The 17,911-nt window shown below is 53.6% G+C and overlaps 10 protein-coding genes across 10 annotated transcripts; 7 read left to right on the top strand and 3 right to left on the bottom strand.

The window, feature by feature from the left end:
- Positions 1 to 40: 40 nt before the first annotated feature.
- Positions 41 to 290, top strand: SEPMUDRAFT_38233 (uncharacterized protein; the record flags this gene model as incomplete). Its single annotated transcript, XM_016908697.1, has 2 exons — positions 41 to 181; positions 237 to 290. 2 exons carry the CDS (start codon positions 41 to 43, stop codon positions 288 to 290), a joined length of 195 nt encoding a protein of 64 aa, XP_016764295.1.
- Positions 291 to 615: 325 nt separating this feature from the next.
- On the bottom strand, positions 616 to 2,251 carry SEPMUDRAFT_106325 (amidase family protein; the record flags this gene model as incomplete). The annotated part of the gene is made up of 3 exons (XM_016900627.1): positions 616 to 820; positions 878 to 1,944; positions 2,069 to 2,251. 3 exons carry the CDS (start codon positions 2,249 to 2,251, stop codon positions 616 to 618), a joined length of 1,455 nt encoding a protein of 484 aa, XP_016764294.1.
- A 346-nt stretch (positions 2,252 to 2,597) lies between these two features.
- On the top strand, positions 2,598 to 4,378 carry SEPMUDRAFT_81672 (asparaginyl-tRNA synthetase). The gene is made up of 2 exons (XM_016910283.1): positions 2,598 to 2,936; positions 2,992 to 4,378. The coding sequence occupies exons 1-2, from the start codon at positions 2,629 to 2,631 to the stop codon at positions 4,277 to 4,279; spliced, it is 1,596 nt and encodes a 531-aa protein (XP_016764293.1). The 5' UTR covers positions 2,598 to 2,628; the 3' UTR covers positions 4,280 to 4,378.
- Positions 4,379 to 4,506: 128 nt separating this feature from the next.
- On the bottom strand, positions 4,507 to 5,755 carry SEPMUDRAFT_124250 (uncharacterized protein). The gene is made up of 2 exons (XM_016901902.1): positions 5,647 to 5,755; positions 4,507 to 5,591 (listed from the first exon to the last, which is right to left on the bottom strand). Exons 1-2 carry the CDS (start codon positions 5,713 to 5,715, stop codon positions 5,349 to 5,351), a joined length of 312 nt encoding a protein of 103 aa, XP_016764292.1. The 5' UTR covers positions 5,716 to 5,755; the 3' UTR covers positions 4,507 to 5,348.
- A 380-nt stretch (positions 5,756 to 6,135) lies between these two features.
- Positions 6,136 to 9,225, top strand: SEPMUDRAFT_124249 (zf-DHHC-domain-containing protein). The gene is made up of 2 exons (XM_016901901.1): positions 6,136 to 8,398; positions 8,483 to 9,225. Exon 1 carries the CDS (start codon positions 6,171 to 6,173, stop codon positions 7,947 to 7,949), a length of 1,779 nt encoding a protein of 592 aa, XP_016764291.1. The 5' UTR covers positions 6,136 to 6,170; the 3' UTR covers positions 7,950 to 8,398; positions 8,483 to 9,225.
- SEPMUDRAFT_61787 (uncharacterized protein) lies at positions 6,136 to 9,633 on the bottom strand (the record flags this gene model as incomplete). The annotated part of the gene is made up of 2 exons (XM_016909577.1): positions 6,136 to 8,398; positions 8,483 to 9,633. 2 exons carry the CDS (start codon positions 9,631 to 9,633, stop codon positions 8,344 to 8,346), a joined length of 1,206 nt encoding a protein of 401 aa, XP_016764290.1. The 3' UTR covers positions 6,136 to 8,343.
- A 9-nt stretch (positions 9,634 to 9,642) lies between these two features.
- Positions 9,643 to 12,005, top strand: SEPMUDRAFT_147808 (S-adenosyl-L-methionine-dependent methyltransferase). The gene is made up of 3 exons (XM_016904537.1): positions 9,643 to 10,705; positions 10,775 to 10,861; positions 10,917 to 12,005. The coding sequence occupies exons 1-3, from the start codon at positions 10,545 to 10,547 to the stop codon at positions 11,611 to 11,613; spliced, it is 945 nt and encodes a 314-aa protein (XP_016764289.1). The 5' UTR covers positions 9,643 to 10,544; the 3' UTR covers positions 11,614 to 12,005.
- A 24-nt stretch (positions 12,006 to 12,029) lies between these two features.
- Positions 12,030 to 13,108, top strand: SEPMUDRAFT_147806 (uncharacterized protein). The gene has a single exon (XM_016904536.1). The coding sequence runs from the start codon at positions 12,154 to 12,156 to the stop codon at positions 13,009 to 13,011; it is 858 nt and encodes a 285-aa protein (XP_016764288.1). The 5' UTR covers positions 12,030 to 12,153; the 3' UTR covers positions 13,012 to 13,108.
- Positions 13,109 to 13,668: 560 nt separating this feature from the next.
- Positions 13,669 to 16,019, top strand: SEPMUDRAFT_147805 (uncharacterized protein). The gene has a single exon (XM_016904535.1). The coding sequence runs from the start codon at positions 13,811 to 13,813 to the stop codon at positions 15,074 to 15,076; it is 1,266 nt and encodes a 421-aa protein (XP_016764287.1). The 5' UTR covers positions 13,669 to 13,810; the 3' UTR covers positions 15,077 to 16,019.
- A 175-nt stretch (positions 16,020 to 16,194) lies between these two features.
- On the top strand, positions 16,195 to 17,726 carry SEPMUDRAFT_147803 (uncharacterized protein). The gene is made up of 3 exons (XM_016904534.1): positions 16,195 to 16,430; positions 16,505 to 16,523; positions 16,589 to 17,726. The coding sequence occupies exons 1-3, from the start codon at positions 16,232 to 16,234 to the stop codon at positions 17,556 to 17,558; spliced, it is 1,188 nt and encodes a 395-aa protein (XP_016764286.1). The 5' UTR covers positions 16,195 to 16,231; the 3' UTR covers positions 17,559 to 17,726.
- Positions 17,727 to 17,911: the final 185 nt, after the last annotated feature.

Here is a 17,911-nt window from a genome sequence, read left to right as displayed (position 1 = left end):
CATCACGACACACCAATTCCTCGTATCGACGTCACCCACAATGCCACCCAAAGGACAGCAACGCGGCACAGCTCTCGGCGGCCCACGTCAGCCTCCAAGGGGAGGTTTTGCGCGCGAGACATACAAATGGTTTACCAGCTCAGAGAACAGGAGTGTGGTCACATCACTGGCTTTCTTTGCGGTACGAAGTAGCGTTTGCTCGGAATCCGCATAACAGAGACTGACGAAGTGGATAGGGCGGTGTTGCATTCCTGAGCAGTAGCTGGGCAGAGGTTCTGCTGCCCCCGTAAGATCTGTCGTATCTCTGCGCGCCAGAGCACTACTGACAAGGACATAGGATCTAAGCGCAAAAGTACGACTGAGTGGAAGAAGGATATACTGGAGCTTGTATTGAATATGGAGAATGGGACTGTAAGATAGAGGCGCGCACATGCTCCGCAGACGATGCACGGCAGAATGCGCAATCGAGGGCCGCGTCTTCTCAACGCTGCTCGAGGATGCAGAGCACACGGCCAGATATCCTTGCGCGCATGGGAGAACCACCAAAATGAGATACTCCGCTACAGACACGCAAGATCTGGAACAGATCCAACACGCTACCCACACATACATCTGCTACTTCTTCATCGCCTCAATCCCAGCGGCCAAGTTCAGTATCCTCTCTTCACTTAACGGTATTCCCAAGATCTCTAGACCAACAGGCAGTTCTGGATCATCAGGATACTCAACATCCTTGGCCATTCCAACGGGCACTGAGATGGCGGTCCAGAGCAGTTGACTCCCTATTACTGTATTTGTCGGATAATCCAGGCTCAAATGCCTTTTCAATCGACATATCAGTATATCGCATCATCTCTGCGAAAAATGCCACACTCACCTCATCTCTACCACATCCTTTGTCTTCGGCGCCAATGCTTGACAAGTCGGATATATCATCGCGTCCAAATCAAATTTCGCAAATAGACTGGCCACAGTCCTCTGGAACTGCTGAATAGCGGTCATTGCCTTGCTGAAATGCGGACTCTGCATCATATCGGTAGGTCCTTTGGAGATGCCACCGAGTAAGTCCAGAGAATGGTGATACTCTCCCTTCTCCACCAAGTCTTCAATGTTCAAATGCTTGAGACCTTCTCTCGATGAGAGGAAATTGTTGATGTCAGTTCTTGATCGCAGGATATAGACGCTCGTTTTCTGGATGAAATCCTTCAGTCCCGGTATCTCAACATCGATGAGTTCCGCGCCAGAAGACTTCAACTCTCCCAAAGTTCGATCGAGGACCGAATTGATACCTTGATGGCCCCCGAAAACTTGCCTCAGGACCCCGAGACGTTTCCCAGCAATAACGGGCTCTCTGACTGCGTCCACGAACGTAGTCGGTGTTTGCTTGCTCGCCAACGCATTAATCGACGTATATTCATCCCTCTCATCATACCCCACCACAACATCCAGAATCCTCGCTGCATCCTCGACACATTTCGCCATCGGTCCTGGCGTATCTTGCGTCAACACCAACGAGGACATACCATCTCTACTGATTCGTCCCGGAGTGACACGCACACCCACCAGACCGCAGAAACTCGAAGGTAATCTGATACTTCCGCCGGTATCACCGCCGATAGCAGCGAGCGCCATGCCTGCAGCAACGGCGGTACCGCTCCCACTCGAAGAGCCTCCGGGATCTCTAGAGGGATCCATTGGGTGTTGGGTGGTTCCCGTCAGCGACGATGTGGAAAACCACGCAGCAGCCCAATCTGGCATGGCCGTCTTGGCCAGAATCACGGCGCCAGCTTCTCGGAGTTTGCGCACCAGTGTCGCATCCTGTGTGGGGATGTAATCTTTACAGGCCTTGCTGCCATAGGCGGTCGCGATGCCGGCTGTTTCAATTTGGTCTTTGATCACGATGGGAAGACCATAGAGAGGGCCACGTTGGTGTTGTGGAAGTTCCTAAGGTACTTTAGTTAGAAAATCAGGCTCTCTATATCTCGATAGGTATCCACGAAGTTGTTGTTGATGGTTGTCCGGACCCCGCCGATCGAACACGGCCTGCTACAATACTTGTCAAGCTTACATCTAGCTTTGCAGCTTCTTCTACCGCCTTGGGGTTCACAGCAGTGATGGCATTGAGACTCTGGAGACTCTCGATAGCGGCAAGATACTGCTCTGTGACTGCTGCCACGGTAGTCGTTCCTCCATGATATGCCTCTTGAAGCTCTGTGAGAGATCGATACTGAGGTGGGAGGCTGCCGGCCATAGTGGAGTTACGGTAAAGTGCAATAATGAGATAGCGATGTCATTACCTGAGATGTCCTACGAATGTGCAGTCTTTATATACCGCATGCAGTTCTCGAAGTGTCGCCATCGGCATAGGCGTGTGCTGCTGGTCAACTGGCCGGTGGCCCGCCGGTGGGCAGGCCGCAGACTGCAGTAGCCTGTAGGAGTGGAGTATTTAGGTGCAATACGGGCAATCTCCATATTCGGTTAGATCATCAGATGGTGGGTAGTCCCGTACTCCCGTTCCGCTGGCGTCTCTCGATGAAATTAGATGCGATGCTGTATAGACTTCACTCGCACTTGGAACAGGAGAAAGAAGAGAAAGAAAAAAAAAAAGAAAGGAAAGGCTCCCTGGCGATGACAGTCTGGCGATCAGCATCATGCGCTGTCAGAAGACTTGAGGCCGCGTGTCGCTGCCCGCGCCGCCCTTTCACGACCTCATCTTCATATGCTTCATATGATCCACAAAGACGGGACGCCATCGTAGACCTGCTCAATTATGACAGTGACCATCCGGATGCGGTCGACAAGATCGAACAAGATGTCCGCGTCAGTGGCTGGGTGCGATCGGTGAGGAAACAGAAGCAAGTAGCGTTTGCTCATATTGGCGATGGAACGACGGCACGACCTCTCCAGGCCGTTCTGAAGCCGGAGCAGGCAGCAAAGTGAGTGTATGCATGCGGCGATGGTGAGGCGACTCAATTACTAAGAATGTGCCAGCTTATCCTATGGTACGGCGGTGACGCTCAACGGGGCATGGACACCGTCCCAAGGGAAAGGGCAAAATCGAGAACTGCAAGTGACCAGCGTCGAAGTGCGGGGAGAGAACCATGCCGATAGCAATCCTGTCCAGCCCAAGTACCAGACACCAGAGTTTTTGCGAACAGTGCCACATCTACGCCCACGAATCCCCTCCAATGCTCTGCTTCTGCGACTGCGTTCGCACCTCATCAGTACTTTCACGAAGTGGTTCGATGGTCTCGATTTTGTACAGACCCACACGCCCATCATTACCTCCTCCGACTGTGAAGGTGCCGGGGAGGTCTTTACGGTTTCGTCAAACGATTCGAAGCGGTCCGGCCAGAAGACGCCGCCACAGCCACAGCATGCATCCCAGGTCGAGCACTTCTTTCGAAGCCCCAAATATCTGACGGTATCAGCACAACTACATCTTGAGGCACTTGCCCAGGCTGTCGATCGTGTGTGGACACTCTCGCCCACTTTTCGAGCGGAAAAGAGCGATACACCCCGACATTTGAGCGAGTTTTACATGCTCGAAGCGGAAGTCTGCTTTGCGACCGACATGAAGCAGATCATGGATCTGCTCGAGGTTATGTTACGAAATGTGACAGGCTATATTTCCGTCTCTCGGGTAGGCCAGGAGTTGATGGAGGCGAGAAAGTCGCCAAAAGACCCACAACGCGAAGGAGATTATGCTGTGTCCGCCACGACGCTAGATAAACGATGGCTACGCTTGATGAGAGCCAACTGGCCGCGCGTGACCTACCACTACGCCATCAAAAGACTTCAAGCCGCCGTGGCAGACAAACAAGTCAAGTTCGCCTTTAAACCCACGATCGAAGGCGGCCTGCAAGCGGAACACGAGCGCTGGATTGCAACTACACTCGGCAATGGCGCACCAGTATTCGTCACAGACTACCCCCGCTCCCAGAAACCCTTTTACATGTCGCCTTCGACCTCTACAGCCAACAGCAAAGGCACGAATGACACTGTCGCCTGCTTCGATCTCCTGGTGCCGGATCTCGGTGAGCTGGCCGGGGGCTCCATGCGTGAGTATCGCTCGCAAGAACTTGTCAACGCCATGAAGGCCAAAGGTCTCGCGGGGACTGGTAGCTTGGAGTGGTACCAAGACCTTCGCAAATATGGCAGTGTGCCGCACGGAGGCTTCGGTCTGGGTTTTGACCGTTTGCTGTGCTATCTCAGTGGCATCAATAGCGTGCGCGACGTTGTAGCATTTCCGAGGTGGCATGGAAGATGCGATTGCTAAAGATACATGTATCAGTCGGTCTGTAGCGCTTTGTACAATATCGGCAAACGAATTTCCGTCTGTCCGTCCATCCGTTCGTTCAGTGATACTGTTGACAATACGATGTGTAATTTTTGCAATTCTTGATTTTGCTCAATGTACATCGTCTATTGTAGCTGGCAAACTGGCCCCAATCGCACATGCAGTTTGTGCAGTCACGTCTGATGACATTCTCAGAGAGGCGGCGTCGTCGTCGAGCCAATCACCAGCTGTGGTCGTTTCATGTTGCTATGTAATTATTGGGAACTAAAGGACATCCTCTCTCCACTCCTCAGAAGACCAGCTATCCATCAGAGTTTCGAGATGATCGCACACAATGTAGACCAAGCTTCGTCGTATCTGTTTCCACCGAACATCTCTAGCTCGGCCAGAATCGACATGACCGCCAGTCGTTCTCCCCCAAGTATGATAGCATGCAGAGGAGCCAGTTGAGGATTGGCGGGCACTAGTGCCAACTGTTAGGCGATATCACCATACGATGTCTTGAACTGCGGAGATTGAGGCATACTGGTTCTCCCGTATTCAGATGAGAACCAATGCACTCATGAGATCCATCCTCGGAGTTTCTGGTAAGAGCAGGGGTAGGCATTGCTCTTCTGGCATAGGGCATCTCAACATGTGCTTCGGTAGCTTTTCAGGACTGTGTTGTTAGTCAGCACTTTCCTCCCCACACTCCTGGGGAAGAAGACTGATTTAGAAGCAATGTTGCACCATTCTGGTCAGTCGTCGAGGCCACCATCCTCGTCTTCATCTTCTCCGAGAAACGCACTTGTCGGCACCGGCCAACACGAGCAAGACGCTTTTTTTCTCCTTCTCACAAGTCCCCACTCTCAGTCTGAGCCCCACCCCGAATTCGAGCCGACTCATCCTGCCTCATCTCTGGAGACCGCCACACATTAGTAACATCCCCAAGTATCACTCCCTCGTCAGAAGAAGCCTCATCGGAAGAAGCCTCGTTAGCGGAAGCGGCAGCAATAGTAGCGGCGCCGTTTGCTTCTCCCTCAACTTCGTCAAAAACAGGATGATCGTACTACATCTCATCCTCTTCCTTTCCCCCAGCATTTCCAGCACGAATTTGAGATTCCAAGGCATCCAGACGTTTGGACATGTCGTCCAGCTTTCCGAGCATTTCGGTGCTGACTTGGCTGAACTTGGAATTGAGTTGGACAAGGAGGTCGTCGACGACAGCAACTAGTTCCGAAGGCTTGGTCTCTGTTGTTCTTGTGGTGGGTGAAGATGATGTTGTTGGTCGTGTTGACGTGGGTGGGTCCGACTGGAGGTGGACGAGTCAGAAGGGTAAGATGGAGGGAGATATGGAGAAGACCTACCGTCGCGTCGTTGTTGATATTGAGTTTGTTGACTTGCGCGGAGAGGGATGCTGTCGAGTCGGCGGACATTTTTTCTTCTTCCCGTAGTGGCCGAGGAGGACAATGTTGAGTGTAGAAGGGGAGTCGTTGGTGTGGAAGGGAGGAGGAAGGGGAAGGGGGTGGAGGTGGAGGTGAGAGTGAGCATGGGAATGTCTTGGCAGAGATGGAGCTTACCTAATGCACCTGAGGGTACTTCGCGTTATCATTCAGCCACGCGAGACGTACGTCAGCAGTGGCTAAGGTACCGGCCTTACCTAAAATTGCTCTACACATATTCATTAATATTGATTAGACCTCTTCCGTGATACATATCGCATCTCCTCCCTCCCGTCCACTCCACTCACTCCACTCCATCCATTCCTGTCTGTCTGTACTGTACTGGCCTGGCGAAGGACGACGATGGCTTTAGTCGTCGCCCGCGTGTACACTGTACAGTAATCGAATTCATGGTCATGCTCATGGCAGCAGCGACCTCCTTTTCCGACATGCCCACCCTGGCTACCACCCACCGCTCCTCGACCTCGACCTCGCCGTCCCTCCACCGCCGCACCAAGTCATTCGCCCGCCGCCTGGAGCGCTGCTGCTGCGCCACCTTTGCCTTCTTCCCGCTCGTCTTCGTCTACGGCCTGACCACCTGGGCCGTCTGGGTCGAGGCCAACGTCTCCTTCGTCGGCCGCAATGGCACCGGCGCCTACCTCCGCGCAGCCCTCGGCATCCTCCTCTATGCGCTGGCCGACATCAGCTACACCATCGCCGTCTTCTCCCCGCCCGGCTCTCCTCTCGATGACCAGGGTGGCCCGCGCGGCCGAAAGGGCGACTACCAGGGACTGCCCACGCACGACGAGTACAACCATGGCGCGCGACTGCGCGAGGAGGGCGTGGAGCCGGTGCCGCGAGAGTGGGAGTGGATGCAGAACAGCGTGACGGCCAAGAGCACCGGAAAACCACGCTTCTGCAAAAAGTGCCAGTGTGTCAAGCCCGATCGCACCCATCATTGCTCCACCTGCGGCCAATGCGTGTTGAAGATGGATCACCACTGTCCCTGGCTGGCCACGTGCGTGGGATTGAGAAACTACAAGGCGTTTTTGCTGTTTTTGCTGTACACAAGCCTCTTCTGCTGGACGTGCTTTGGCGTGAGTGCGTGGTGGGTCTGGGAGGAGTTCAACGAACGTGCCGAGGGCCTGCAGGGAATGTTGGTCGTCAACACGATCCTGCTGTCTGTTCTGGCAGGTGTCATCGGTCTGGTCCTATCAGGATTCACCGCGTGGCATGTATATCTCGTTGTTTCGGGTCAGACCACGATCGAGAGTCTGGAAAAGACGCGATATCTCAGTCCATTGAAGAAAAGTATGGAGGGCCAATTCAAGGATCCAACTCGTCACAACCTGGCACATGATGCCACGCCCATTACCAATGCCGTCGAGACGGGACAGCACCAGCCTCTGACTGATCGCCTAAAGGAGATTCACGCCAATGCTCTCCCCGGCGTGCTGCGTCCCGAAGAAGGAGAATCGGGTGCAACCTCGCGAACGCCGTCGCCACTTCCCCCCGTGGCGGCAAATGGAGGCCCACTGGGCTCATCGCCTGCGCAGCAGAGTTTAAATCGTACATATGCTTCGATCGAAGCCCAGCGCGAGCGGGAGAGATACAACAGCTATCAAGACGAAGTGGACTCTGAACGTCTACCGAATGCCTTCGATCTCGGGTGGAAACGCAATTTGCTTCAAGTGATGGGACCGGTGCCGTGGAAGTGGCCTTTGCCCTACCTGAACACGGTCGGCGATGGCTGGAGCTGGGAAGTCAGTCCATCCTTCTGGGAAGCCAAAGATCGCATCGCCCGCGAGCGCGAACAAAGGATGCGAGAAGACGCGTTGTGGAATCGTGAAGCTCACCAGCAGCAACCCCCCTGGCAGCCTCCGCCGCGCCCCAAGTGGATTCCTGGACAAGGCTTTGTAGACCAAGCCAGGAACGCAGCACTGCAGGCGAACGAGAGGAGCAGAAGTGGAGAAGGCCCCAGCCCTAGTATGCAAATGCAACCACTCGATAGAAGGAAGAGGGGCGAAGATGAAGCCGGTGTGGTGGATTACGATACAAGTAGCGATGAAGACCGTTTTGTGCAGAAACAGCAGCAGCAGCAGCGGCAGCAAAGATTCACGAGAACCGAAAACTGGAACGATATACCTGAAGACTTTCTAGCAGCAACTACTACTCCGACAGCGTCGACGAAGACGAGGAGAAGTGGAAGCCGGACCAAAGGCGATTGAAAGCTCAATCTTCTAGAAGCCATGGGCAGTTGGAGATTGTTCTGTGTATTATTCTTCTCCTTCTGGTCCATTACAGTATTCCTGCGCAAGCTAGCTCCGATGATAATGTTAATCACCACATCAATTCGTCATTCGTGTTCATCATACGTTCATAGGCCTTTGCCCGTGGGAATTGGCAGATGCATCGTCGGTTTTGGTATCGTAAGCAACCTAGGTAGGTAAGCTTCGGTTAGCACAGCCGACTCTACTCCTTTCTCCGGTGCCATCTTGGTTCGATCTAAATGTGTCTGGTCGTCAGCAGCACACTCTTGTCTCCGAGTAGTTTATTTCTCCGATAATGACTGGATCGCCATTCGGGGTGCTGCTCTGGGTCCACGGCCGCTCGGGCCATCTCTCAGCTGCAAGTCTCCTTGCATCTCGAGATGATTCCCGAGGGTGGTTCCTGATAGCTACGGTGTTTCGTTAGTGCCTATCATAGGTACCTTGGGCAAGTCTTTCACATTTGACAATGTAGGTGACCTGAAGAAACTCACCAGTCTTCACACCACCATCGATGGCATTGCTCGCAATATCGTCCACGTAAACAATCCTCACATCTCAATATGAGCCGGGGGAATTTGCCTACTCCCCGTGGCTCTGGTCGAATGCATGCTCTGACGGTAGATGAATGCAGTGGCACGGGTGCCAATAGTGGTAGGTCCGAGGAGTCGCAATCACCGAATGCTGCAGGTCCCTCGGGGGAAGTATGACAGTCTTGGCAGCCCTCTGGTCCGAGGGCAATAGTCGCAATTGTGGGCTGCAAGAAATTCGTGCTCGACACTTTAGTAATATCATGTCGGGGACCTCTGCACAACACTGCATCGAAATGGATGATTCCCCGGCATACTTGGACTGTCTCAGCCCACTCGGAATACGGTCTTTTTAAAGCCTTGCCGTTGCATCCATACCATCGGCTTTCATCGTCACTTCTACGCGGAATCAGGTCGTGCTGCGATCTGTGGTTCCAGTCGACGCCAATCTGTGCCCCAGCACTGCTCATCACTCCAGGAGATAATGGTCGGTGCTGTCCGACTGGTGGTTTGGACTTGGCGACAGAGTGCGGCACAGGTGCATGCTTCTGGCCAAAAATGTACAAAGCTTTCAACCGAGGAGTTCCCGGTTCTCTCGTCGGACGCACTGCATAGCGCAAGACCTGCTGGAGCTTGGTGATATTGAGCTGCTTCGACTCTTGCAGGCTCAACACGCGGACGTGGTATCGATCCTCGGCAACAATCTCTCGGACCAAATCGGCAGGGACAGTCAGACCATCCAAGATCAATGTCTGCACGAACTTCAATACGCGTCGGGAATGCAGGTTGCCCAAGATGCCTCGTAATGGACCAGCATAGAAGTCGTCCTCGGTCAGACTCTCATCCATCCTCTCGGCCCGCCATGACACTCCGCCCACATCAATGGGAGTCGAATCGATGATGGCTCGGCGGACGGGCGTGAGGTCGAGATGGCGCCAAGCTTCGGTGTCCTGATAGATGAGCTGCCGTATGAGCTTGCAGGTCGCGCCTAGCTGCAGGAGGTCGGCGACAGGGATGTAGGGTGAGGTGTGCCGGCGGACGAGGGCATTGGAGAGCAGGTCAATGAGAGTCACAGGTACATGTACAGGAGACTGTCCGGGGCTGGGCTTCTCCATTATTCACATGTAGGTACTAGCTGACATGTACAGGTAATGTAGCTACTAAGGTGTGATGGAGGAGGATTGGAGGTAAGGTACATACCACCTGAGAGATGAAGATCGATCGTCTTCTCGGGAGGCCCACACCAGAATAGATCATTTCCGAACCTCACCGCCTCCCGTCCTCCCGTCCTCCCGTCCCGTCTGTCCACCACCACGAGAAGTTCGAGAACTTAGGTACATTACCCGACCCTAACCTCTCACCTCACCCTACCTCACCCTGCCTTGCCTTGCCTTGCCTTGCCTTGCCTTGCCTCGCCTTGCCTTGCCTTGCCTTACCTTCTACTCATATAACTCATCCACCTCTCCATGCACCGCGGTCCCTGCGTATCGTACAGTAGTTCTGACATCCACGTCGTAGGTGTGGGTGTGGGTGTATGGGTGTGTGCGTTGCGGTAGCTGTAGCTGTAGCTGTAGCTGTCCCAAGTCCCATCACAATGGTCACGCAACCTCTACCACCACACTCACTCACAGGCTCTCCTCTTTCCTGCACCCCCAGATAATCATGGTGCTGGTAGTGGTTCTGGTAATCTGCACGAGCACAGCTCCATCATGGTGGGCTACCACGAGCTGCAAGCGTTGCCAGCGAAGCATTGCATAAGGGCGATGCCCAGTCGGCACCAGAGAACCTCATGAACCCGACCACTAACGATCGGCCGTCATTCACTAATGTGATCTTGTCAGTGAAGCTCCGAGATGATCACAAATAGCTGGTGGACCCCAGCTGCCTCGCGAGTCCCCTGTTCACTGCTGCTTCTATTGCTTCTACTGCTTCGTCTGCTTCTGATTCCTCCACTGCTTCCACTGCCTCCACCGCCTTTGAAATTGATCCAGCCGACGTTCCTCTGCGCTCCTTGGCATCCGCCGACATGGCTCTGCAGCTCGAGGACCATGCCAAGCGCAATGCCGGCGACCAGACTCCGCCGTCACGTCCAGACTCGGCCATTGATGTTCACGACGACTATGTCCTGACACGAGATGCCGCGGCTTCTGCGCGCCTCAATCTCTCACATTACATCTGGCAGTCCTCGTAAGTGCAGCGTCAGTGAACGAGATTGAGGCTCGCGCGCGCTTGCTGATGGAAACCTGGCTGTGATAGTTACGGCTACAACTTACACCCGCGGATTCAAGATGCGATTCGAGGCAAAGAAAACCTGCACATAGCAGACATCGGAACAGGCACCGGGTGGGCATCTTCCCGGATCGACATTGTGAACAATGGCCACTGACCTCGAGACTAGGATATGGCTGCTCGACCTAGCCCAACAGTTGCCGGCGTCCACTCGGCTCGACGCCATCGACATCTCCTTTGGCCAGCTGCCACCCCGAGAATGGCTTCCCAAGAACGTCACACTCCGTCTCGCTGATGTGTTCCGTCCACCTACCGACGATCTGGTCGAGAAGTACGACGTGATTCACATCCGACACTTTGTGTGCGTGGTGAAAGAGAACGACCCGACCCCACTGCTGAAGAATCTGCTTCGCATGCTGAAACCGGGAGGATGGCTGCAGTGGGACGAGTGGGATGTCCTCAATCGACACTTTGTCAAGGCCTCGCCTTCTCATTCCCACTCGAGCATCGATAAACTCGAAGAGGAGTTTGCCAATATGAGACGCTACACCCCTCGACCGGAATGGACGGCCCGCTTGGACGACTACTTTTTGATGCAGAATGTGCAGCAGGTGGCGCTGGAAAAGAGACTGTCCAGCATTGGACATGTGTCTTTCATGCACGATCTATCGCTGCTGGTGTTCCAAGAACTGATCGATGGCGCCGAGCTGAAGGGCTTGATTGACGAGGAGAAGGTATTGTATTTGAGGAGACTGCTGGGAGGCGCCACGCGAGAGAGTCGAATGGGCGCGGCGTGGAACTTGACGAGGTGTATGGCGGTTGGGCAAAAGGCCCGGAGTGAGAGTATGGGTGCATTCCTGCTGTGAAGGGCGAGTGCGACATGAAGTCGGGGTGGTGAGCGTCATGCGGGTGGTAAGGCTGCGACTGGAAGTGTGTGGCCTTGCGAGATTGTTCCTCGAAGCACGCAACGGATGGTGATCTACTAAGCAACGAAGAAACGATTGGACCGTACCAGCTTGTATTGATTATGTCATGCATCTTTACCTCATCTCCGCATCTGGCTTAAGGTTCTTCCAGCCGGCGACAAGGCATGACGTAGAATCTCGCCATCGTGTCAGATCTTTAGATCCTCGGTCTTACATCTTTGTAGTTTCGATTAGAAATGCGACAGTACGTACTACATGTACCTACCTAGTAGTCATCAAGCTTGATCAGCACCTAGTAGAGAGAGATATATATATATGCTCGAGCCTTCGTTAGAAGTGGCAAGTCAATACAAACAGCTTGACATATTACCTACCTACCTACCTTACTTAGGTACACTCTCATCATCCCGAAGAACTTACCAAACAGGAGCCTACAGCATCAATCGCACCAATCCAGAGAGCACTACAACAACGACGACCATGTCCACCCAAACGATGCAGGCCACGAAGGTCAGCGTGACAGACGACATTCCAATTCCTCGTGGCGAAGCGCATTCGACCCTCGTCTTCTACGCTCCACCGGCAGACGGCGGCGTACCATTCAACTACATCGAAACCCCTCCACCAGGTCTACCTCAGCGCAATTTTGGAGAAGATAGCCACGAGATCACTCTGCAAGACATTCGCGGCCGAGAGAGTGAGTTCGATATGAACGAAAGAGGGTTTGGAGTGTTGCAGAACGTATCCAGCGGAATGCAGAATGCAGATTTCAATCATGACGAGAAGATTGAGAAGACATACTATCCAGAAGTCGAGAGCCTCCTGCTCGACAAAGTGCCAGGCGCAAAGAGAGTGTTCATATTTGATCACACGGTGCGGAGAAGTGATCCGAACGCTAAGCGAGCACCCGTCAACAGGGCTCACATTGACCAAACGACCAAGTCCGCGAACCTGCGTGTGGATTATCACATGGGCGACGAGGCCGAGGCGCTTAAGAACGACCGCGTACGCCTGATCAATGTTTGGAGGCCACTGAACGGTCCCGTCGTCGCGTCCCCGCTCGCATATGCGGATTCGAGAACGGTACCGGATGACGATATCGTTCCGGTCGAGCACAGATATCCTCACCGGACGGGCGAGACGGCAGGCGTGAAGTATACACCCAATGGACAGTGGTACTATTGGAGTGGAATGAAGAATGATGAACGCATTCTACTCCAGTGCTATGACAGCAAGGATGGCGCTCGAACGCCTCACTCTGCGTTTGTGGACCCCAGGACAAAGCCGGACTGGCCAGGCCGAGAGTCTATCGAGGTTAGAGCTTTGGTATTTGGTTGAAAAAGGTTGTTGTCAATGCACATGTATGATGGATGTACTGAGTGGTTTGCTGGCCTAGGTAGCCTATAATGAATGAAATGATTGCACGAGACAACCGCATGCACTTTGAGACCCATGATATGTGTTGTCCGGTGGGAACAAATTGCTGTATGCAGAGTAATGAATCTCACGCTGTCCCATCCCAGGTGTAGTCTTGGCGGATATTGGTTGGTCGCGGCGAGGCGGCAGAGTAAAAAGTTCCGTATAAAGTGAAGATTGCGTATTAAGCCTCGGAGTCATAGGGAAGTGCACTGAACGCGAGTGTGATGAGCGACTGTTTGGCTAATAAAGTATGATTCCGACTGCTCTCGTGCGGGCGTGCGTGCGTGCGTGGTGTGAGCGAGTACATAGTTCGAGGTGGGCAGTCATGAATTCGAGCGTGAACTGAGTGTGATATGGAAGCCACTGCACGGAGCGGGAAAAAGGTGGTTGTTGCAGAGAGGGGGGGAAGAACGGGTAGGTACAGGTAGGTTTGCAGGAACCTTCGGAGAAATAACCACCGCTTGCGCACGGACCCTTTCCACGGTTTCCGGAACATGGTTCCACCTTCCACGCTCCCGTCCGTCTCGTCTCAACTGCTGGACCTCCCCACTGCAGGTACCTCCGGAGGTACGCCCTCTTGGGAACAAAGAATCTCGTGTGAGAATAAGCAAACTACAGCACTGGGCACCATGTGATAACTCGATTCCTCACTGCCTGCGCCCTTTTCCGCACTCCCTACCTCGCTGCCGCAGTCTGTCCGCATACCATACACGACACGATGGCAGCAGTGCATGGTCTTATCGATCTGAGTGGGAAGTCGCAAGCGGTATTCCCAATCCGCTTAGGCGCTAGCATCACAAAGCCTTCAGACGGAACGCACTTCGCCAGTATACGATACAACCACAAACCTGCCTTGAAGCCAACGGAGGACGTGAAAGCATCCATCGGACATGGTCCTAACGGGAACGAGCTCTTGCTGGAAGCAGGAAGCGGACGTTACGCCTATCGCGGGGAATATAGGCAAGATGTCGGGACTTTCGTGCTGGTCGAGAGAGGAGAAGGACAGGACAAGGAAATGGTGCTGGAGAGGCTGGACGGGATGCACACCTTCAATCTGATCAGTACACCTGCACAAAGCAATGCTGCCAAGCTTGAGCAGATGTATCCACACCTCTCTGAAGCGCCGGCTGAGGATGACTTATTTGGAGATGACGATGAGGACTCCCCCCCAGACGCGTCGAACCCCTTCGACTATCGCCATTTTCTCAAAGCAGAGCTGGAGAAGCAGGAGCCGGTTGTGGAGCCCGGCCGTAGCACTTTGGGAACCCCGGTAGTGCAGCCTGTTGCACGCAGCACGCCTGGCGCCCGTGCAGTCAAGCCTGCTGCAAAGTCGAAGGCTCCCGCCAAGCGCAAAACCGCTGCGGACAAGTCGAATACGAAGCGTGTCAAGGCAGGCCAGGAGCCGGCGACTGTACCGCCCCCTGTGAAATCCAACCCCTCGAAAGCGAAACCGGACATCCCAAAGGTACGCATGGACCGCAAGGCCTCGGTGCGCAAACCATCCATAGACGATTCAGGCGAACTCATCTTGGAGAACGAGACGCCAGTAACAGAGAAGCCCCCGAGGGCAGCTGGAGCCATGGCATGGGCGCTCAATGGCGCACTCAACACGGGTCCAATCAGCCTGGCGTCTGCTGCGAGCAGTCCAGGCTTGGCCTCTCCCGCTCCAGAGAAAGGGGAGGAGGCGGAGCAAGAGGAGATTCAAGAGTACGAATTTGACTTTGGCGATGGAAGCGATGTGGAAGATGAGGAGGACCAAAGTGAACTCGTGCTTGAAAACGGCGATGACGATGGCGAGCTGGTACTCGAGGACGACGATGCCGATATCGAGGAGCCTCTTGAGTTACCTTCTCCGGCACAGGCTCATAGGCCGAGCGTCAGTAAAGCCGTCGCGCCTGGTGAAGATGAAGACGATGATATTGAGAAGCAGCTGGCGCTTGCCATGGCGGCAGACGATGAGGAGGAAGAAAGTGAGGAAGAGTGATGGCAGTAACACCATGTTGGAAAAGCCTTGTTGCACGTTGCACTGCGCCGATGCCAACTTCATCTTGTTGATGGCTCATTTGGGCCAAGCTTGAGCGAAGACTTGGCGCCTCGCTGCCTCGGCGATGTGCTTATCCTTCCGTCTGTGGATATGTCTCCTTAATGAGCACACAGAAGACGGCAACCGGTTGCGAGCTCACTCTTGACCTGCGAGATGATTCTGGACATAGAGCACCATGGCACGAGACCTCGGAAATTCGAGCGATGGCCCAGCTCTCGTTACAATATCCTGATTGCCTGGTAGAGAGTATCTCTTCCCACTGTCTCCGGCTCATTGGAACAAGATCGCCTGAAGAGATCGTATGGCCTTTTTACGCGGTGTTGTGCTTATGGGGTTGAGACCGGGTTCGCCTACGGACGACCCCGTGGTCTCGAACCGCGTCTTCTACCTTGCCACACAAGAACGAGACTGTCATGATAGCCCTGGGTTAGCGAGATACTAGGAGGCTCTCTTTCACGCTCGATAGATTGTACGGCTCGCGCAGACCGGTGCAGAAGATTCATTCGTGAGAGAGCGTGGCACGGACTTGACGAGCGGTCGTCAGGCTGATCTCTCCGCAGCCTCGCCGTGAACACAGCCATCGGAGAGACCTAGGGGCATGGAAGTCCAGTAGGCACATCTCTGGAGACGACCACTACCTACTTGTGCGAGCTTTCGGAGGTGTTGTTTTACAAAATGGTGTGTAGCTCTATTCTGTAGTGAGGTTGCCCCATGCGAACGAAGCCTACATATGTTGCAACATCATTTGGAGATGGGAGCAACTTAGAAAACCTGGAGCAGAGCCTAGTTTAGCTTCATCTTCGTGAGATAAATTGACGAAGAACAATTGAGATTTGCTCAACAGCTATCATATGATGTACCTGGTATCTATCATTATTCAATCAATGTGAACATTCATGTCCTGCACGACACGACCAGCCTTCGTCACTGAAAGGGTCGGCTAGAGGCGCGCCAAGCCGGGTAATATCGATACACGTGTCACGTGACAATGTTGCGACGAAGGGGCAAAAAAGTTCAACGTCCATCCATCGTCTCTCCCTGAACACCATGGCCTTCACATTCCTTATGCATTCTCGATGACAGCAACCCGGAGAAATGGCAGAAGACGAGCGACCATACCAGCCATCTCTGCCATGGCGAATCACTTCTGCAGCCACGCTCGGCACGGTGGGATTCTTATGTCGAAGCTTCCTGTATACCCTCAGCAGAACCGAGGTGCATGGACTCGATCAGTTCCTTCAAGTGCTCGATGAACGCGAAGACGAACAGGGCCGGACGAGGGGCTTAGTGACTGGTATGTAGACCAGCAATGCCATACGCCGACGTCTTTTTGCACACACACGCACACAATACTCAAGTCAATTATAGTTTCGAACCATGTGAGCATGTACGCTATCTCCACGCGATTTCAACCTATACCTATGACCGGACAGAACGACTAATCCAGAGCAGTCTCGACGACCCTTTGATGTGGGGTGCCCTGCCGCATCGTTACTTCTGGAAGCCAAACAACATGCGCTGGTCGATGGGCAGCTATGACATTTGTTTCCAGAACAGCATCGTGTCTGCTTTCTTCTCCTTTGGCAATACCCTCCCGACACATCGATCGGCGCATTCCAAGTTTGGCGGACTATTCCAGCCGACAATGACCGAGTGCATACGATTGCTCAGCGATCCTCACGGCTCTCGCTCTCCGTCCGCATCGTCCTCCAAGGAAGACATCCACTTTTCGTCTCTGCCAGCCTCTGATCCCTTCAGCAGTGCTCAATTGACATACACCACGAATGGTTACGACACCTTCCCTGCTCCTTCGGCGTACCCTTTACGTCGACATACCTGGGTGCACATCTTTCCCGAGGGTATGATTCACCAACATCCTTCCAGGGTCATGCGATACTTCAAATGGGGCATTGCGCGTCTGATACTGGAAAGTGAGCCTTGTCCCGATGTGATTCCGATCTGGATTGATGGACCCCAGCATGTCATGGACAATGAGCGCACATGGCCCCGCTTCCTGCCGCGTGTTGGCAAAGACGTGACGATAGCATTTGGCGAGAGGGTCAACCGTGAATTGCTGTTGGAACCTTTCCGGGAGAGATGGCGAGAATTGAAGGAGCGAGTGAAGCGGAAAGCCGTCCATGAAGGCAGCAACCTGAAGGGCCTACCATTGGAGACGCTCGGTGTGGTGGCTGATGACGAGCTGCGATATGGCCGAGAAGCTCAACAACTCCGAATAGAAGTGACGTTAGCTTTGCGAGACGAAGTGCTGAAACTCAGGCGGCAATTCGGTCTCCCCGACGAAGATCCGAAGAGGAGTCTCGCAGACTGTTATCGCGAGGAAGGCGAATTGGGCCGAGACGGGTTTGGTGATATACATGGAGTCAAGAAACTGCACGATGGCAGTACTACCAAAGAGGAGTAGCAGCAGCACTGCTATAAATCTGCTAATAGCTGTACGATAGATTACCGGCCTTCCCATAACAGTTCAAGATTGCCACTGTCCCAGAATAATGCAGCTCGGGGACCACCAGTAGCCCCTACGCAACAAGATCGCTTCTACCATCCATCAATCCATCAATCCATCAATCCATCAATCCATCAATCCATCAATCCATCAATCCATCAATCCATCAATCCATCAATCCATCAATCCATCAATCCATCAATCCCATCAATCCCATCAATCCCATCAATCCCATCAATCCCATCAATCCCATCAATCCCATCAATCCCATCAATCCCATCAATCCCATCAATCCCATCAATCCCATCAAT

Source organism: Sphaerulina musiva (genome assembly GCF_000320565.1).
Source record: "Sphaerulina musiva SO2202 unplaced genomic scaffold SEPMUscaffold_2, whole genome shotgun sequence".
Classification (NCBI taxonomy): domain Eukaryota; kingdom Fungi; phylum Ascomycota; class Dothideomycetes; order Mycosphaerellales; family Mycosphaerellaceae; genus Sphaerulina; species Sphaerulina musiva.
The sequence above is the reverse complement of the archived record's forward strand: the minus strand, read 5'-3'. Positions and strand labels throughout refer to the sequence as shown.